The sequence below is a fragment of the Oratosquilla oratoria genome, chromosome 20 (assembly GCF_046742065.1).
Source record: "Oratosquilla oratoria isolate Oo_2021 chromosome 20, ASM4674206v1, whole genome shotgun sequence".
In the NCBI taxonomy this organism is placed as follows: domain Eukaryota; kingdom Metazoa; phylum Arthropoda; class Malacostraca; order Stomatopoda; family Squillidae; genus Oratosquilla; species Oratosquilla oratoria.
In genome coordinates this window covers 38,398,791-38,403,790 of record NC_134796.1, presented here as the reverse complement: position 1 = coordinate 38,403,790, position 5,000 = coordinate 38,398,791, and the positions used below count along the sequence as shown (strand labels likewise).

General features: G+C 41.4%; 1 protein-coding gene across 1 annotated transcript in view; it reads right to left on the bottom strand.

The window, feature by feature from the left end:
• Positions 1-5,000, bottom strand: part of LOC143036063 (uncharacterized) — a 71,673-nt gene that overhangs the window by 1,555 nt on the left and 65,118 nt on the right. Inside the window, exon 9 of the mRNA XM_076203319.1 lies at positions 2,843-2,999. Coding sequence (XP_076059434.1) covers positions 2,843-2,999 — 157 coding nt within the window. The remainder of the gene's footprint in view (positions 1-2,842; positions 3,000-5,000) is intronic.

The following is a 5,000-nucleotide window of genomic DNA, read 5'->3' as shown; positions in this document are numbered from 1 at the left end:
ATATCACCAGATGGTCGATGTTTTCCTTAGGTAATAATAATAAAAAAAAATATTTTGTAATATAAACGGGGGATATAACCTGCGTGGAGCGCTGGGTAACGTTCCTACTGGGAACGCGGAAGGTCTGAGATTGATCCAAGGTAAATGCAAAGTATTTTCATAGCTTTCTAACACCTCACCACGACAACGGACATCAAAGGTGCGATAGAACCGTGTCGCATATATCGCTGCATCATTGCAAGACTGTCGTAACTCAAATTTCGTGATTTTTCAGGAGAAGCATTTTAAAGTATCTAAGTCCTATAACTTTGATAATTTTACCCGAAGCAACAAAACTTACCATCTTGATTAGGTAAATAGGGCTCCATTTGACTTACGACTTTATTACCAAAAGACGCAGAATTATTCGGCATTCTTATAAACCATTGTAACTCTATCTTTGAAATTTTTGACTTACGGCAGTCTTGCAATGATGCAGCGATATACGCTGGCATCAATTCAGTATGGACGAGCAGATTACATTGATTACAGACTTCAATTACAGCCGCATCCATTCCAACATACTAAAACTTCACATGCACTTTTCACCATACATACAAACTTGCCAAGCCGGATTAAGCCACTGTAGTTAGATACAGAGGTTGTAGTGTCCCTCAAAGAATAGTCTGGTCATGCAGAGGAACGTTAAGTATAAACTAGTGCACAAACTGGGGCTGTAAGATAATCATCGAGACTCTTTTTCCTTTTTGTAAATAAGACCAATGCATTAAGAATGATGGAGACAATAAAAAAGTCGAGCTTTGTCAAATTACCATGAATGGTCTTTGCCTTTTACTAATGTCACATTCTGATTGTGTCATTATTCTATCTTTGGTCTTGGAGTCTGTTTTCCATATCCCATCAGGAACAAAATCATTCTTCTTGGGTGATCCTTGTCAATATTGTTATTGTCTTTGAGTCACATGTTCTTTGCATCATTCACAGTTTCAATGTCTTGGCCATAAAATCTCTCAGATGAAAATGTTTCAAGTGTTTGCTTGAGCTGTTCTACTCTAAACTATCATAACGACATAAAAGCATGTTACATTGTTATATCCAATTGCCTTGGGATATATATTTTTTACTTGTTCTTTCCCGGGATCAAGCATATTGTTTGCCTTTTGTACTCAACACAAACATTTTCCCTTCGATTTGTTTTATTTGCTCAGGCATGCGTACTGTTTGTGAAACAGTTAACTGCTGGTAGTCAAGAGGTAGTGAAAACAAGTATATAAGAGGGCAATCAGCATACTAGGGTATCTTGACAATCATAATCCATTCAAGAGGGTTTTTCTCAGATGAACACAATTATTGTAAACACCCAAACCCAGGGTTCAGTACACTAAAACTTTATAGATATGCCTTTAAATGTTGCTCAGGTTAGGTAGTAAAAAACGATACCATGACATGAGTGACGGCGCAAAGTGACGACAAAGCACCCCGATCCTCCACTGATCACCGGAGGAGATTCTACAATTTATCCTTCAATTGGATGCATTTCATTTATTACACACGTAATAAACACAGTTTAATTTTACCTTATAGCTACTGTAGGGGTAGTATTTAATTTGCGTCCTCAGACATTGAACATGTTGGATTGTAATGCTCCATTACAAATGAATAACCTCAATAGTGAGCCGAACCACTGCAGATGTGAATTACCTCGTTTAGGCTACTGCTTCGTTTGGACCAATTTTCAAGGCAAGAAGGGACTTGGCTTTATCAGTTATAAGCTCATGCGATAGTTCATGCGCGTATGTATGGATGTGTGCTTGTGTGTACGGATGTTTGAGGATGTAACTACTTAGGTTAAGTATTATTATCAATTAATTTCACATTCAAACATACCCCATCATCATCACATTCCTTCCTCTCGTTTGGACGGCAGAACGCTCATGTTAACGCGAACGATCAACCCCTGTACACCGGAATTCAGGTGATTTTTGTATATTTTCCTTCTTTACGTGCTTTCCATTCTATCCTTTCTATTTCCACCCTCTTCCTCCGTGGAGCTGTAATAGTATATACTATGTTGGAGTAATACCAAGGCATTTTGACCTCCCGCATGGGAAATGCTTTGCTTGACGAGATAAACACCATGTGAGGACGGAGCCTTTATTTGTACGACGTTTCGCTTATTACAGCTTTTTCAAGTACAAGTTGAGATAGAAATGCTTCTCCTCCTCTTCCTCCTCCTCCTCCTCCTCCTCCTCCTTCCTTCCCCCCATTTTCTCTCCCCGTTCCCTCCTTTCCCCTTATTTAATCTCAAGCATTTGTATCTCAACTTGTACTTGAAAAAGCTGTAATAAGCGAAACGTCGTACAAAGAAAGGCTCCGTCCTCACATGGTGTTTATCTCGTCAATCTTGTCGGCAACTGCCCCTTTTAAGGAAATGCTTTGCTCTCAACGCCGATCAATAATCAGATCAGCGCTGGGTTTGACTTTAAATATCCTACTTATTCTTTTAAGGAATACTACCAGCCGTCTGCACTGAACATGGAAGTGTTCATTCCAAATGTGCTTTAAGGAACCCATTAGGCGGCTAGCTACTTGGCACATTGGGACTCCATTTTGAAACCTTTCTGTAGCTCTCTCCCTTCGAGTCGTTATCGGGCGTAAATGCGCGTCTATCCCAATCCCCCATTATGTAACCAGCGGGACAAAAAGCCCAGGGATGTTACTGGAATTGAATTAATTTTTCTATGAGCTGAGACACTCCTTTTGTCCGGCTGGTCACGTCTTCGTGGCTTGTGCGGCCCCGCATGAAAACAACTTTCAAGTTGTCAACCACGAATCTCCTCACCTGAAGGGACAGTGTTTTACGTTCAGTGCTCCCTGGATGCAAGCGTCCTCCGGCTCGTCGCTGCCGTCAGAACAGGTAGGCGTGGCGTTACAAAAGGCAAAGGCAGGAAGACAGCGCCCATCGAGACACCGGTAAGCTGATGGAGGACAGGAAGCGGCTGTGGACAAAGGTAGAAAAAAATATATATATATCGGAATGATTCTCAACAGGGAGTAGATATATCATACCTGGTGGTTCAGTATTGATTTTATAGTGCAAAATACCTGTATAGCAACATTTATCTGTAAGAAGAATATATATTTTCCCTCCTTGAATGGTAGAATGGAGGAGAAAGGAAGGGGTGGATGAATGAAAAGACAAAATGAAATTGGATAGTAAGGAGAATGTGGGAAGGAGGAAATGAAAGGGAAGAGGAATAGGACGATGATAATAGGGAAGAGAAAGTGAAATAGGAGCTGGAAGGAAAAGGGGAATATAATAGGTTAGAGGAAGGAGGAGGGGAGGGGAAGAGAAAAGAGGAAGGTGATAGGGAAGGTGACAGGGGATATTCAGGTAGGTAGTACAAAAGGGCCGAATCCACAGGGAAAATAAGATTTGTGGAAATGTGAAGAGGGGAGAGAGGGGTAGACCCTTTGTAAGGGAAAAAGTTCGCGCGGAGAAGGAATAAAAGGCTTCGGGTGAACTGGAATAGGTAATGGTAGAAGTTGCCTCAAGTTTCACTGACTTGAGATCGCCAGCCCCACAGTCGCTGGAAGTGGTCCTCGGGTCTTCCAGTTAGTCTTTCCAGGGAAGATTCTATGAACTAGTCTTTGCTTTGTACGATTTTTTTTTTTTTTTTGCCACGGGCTTATAGTAGAGGTAGAAGGTAATGACAGAAGCTGCCTCGAGTTTCACTACAGTGGTTGGAAGTGATCTTCGGGTCTTCCAGTTAGTCTTTACAGGGAAGATTCTATGAACTGGTGTCTGTGTTGTACTAGAGTTTTTTTTGTTTTTTTTTTGACACAGGCTTACAGTAGATGTAGGAGGGGAACTGACAACTGCTGTCAGTTCTCGGTATGTGAAAAGGTGAAGGAAATTTGGATGGAATTGATAGAGGGATATTTTGCGTCTGGTATAGAGACCAGCTTCTCATTGCTGCCAGTGTTTTTTTTTGTTGTTTTTTTTGTCACAGGCTTACAGAAGATGTAGGAGGGGAACAGAGACCTGCTGTCAGTTCTCGGTATGTGAAAAGGTGAAGGAAATATGGATGAAATTGATAGAGGGATATTTTGCATCTGGCACAGAGAGCCTCTCATTGCTGTGCCTCTAGAGAGAGGTGAGGATATTAACTTTTTTTTTTAACATAAAAAGCAGAGATGACTCCTCGACAGAGACCAGAGACCAGCCTCTCATTGCTGTGCCTCTAGAGAGAGGTGAGGATATTAAATTTTTTTGAAGATAAAAGGCAGAGAGATGACTCTTCGACATCCACCCCACAGTACCTGCCCTTAATCACTAAAAAAAGAAAAAAGATAATTGGGAATTGGCTAATGGAGGGTAATTTGCTGTAGGAGGGAGGCAGGGTACGAGAAGAGATCAGAATTCTTGTAAGGAGGTCAGGGAGGAGAGGAAACGACACAGGGGACTCTTTCTTAGTATGGGAAGGAATTGATAAGAGGTTGAGCTGTAGAAGGAGATGGAGAATCAGGTCATTGACCTGGTAAAGGACATCAAATCAAGCTATACAGTTGTAAGGGGATTTACAACTTACATAAAGCCAGTCTTAGTGACTTGCAACACCCTTTTAGAGACCAGGCAATCTTTTGATACATAAGTCGATTTCGTAATATTTAGTTATTGAGGTCGTTAGTAACTAAACGAATATGAAGCAGATTGTCAACACTTTGATCCAGTGCTATCTTGGTCACTAAAAATGAATATTTGTCGATATACGAAGACGGGAATGTGTATAAAGAAGATTGAGGTATTTGTGATCACACGCACATACACATGCTCACAGACACGTACACCCACGCCCCCACACACTAATAGAGGCATAGCCATTCAGACAGACACACACGCACACAGGCGCACACACACACACACACACACACACACACACACACACACACACACACACACACACACACACACACACACACACACACACACACACACA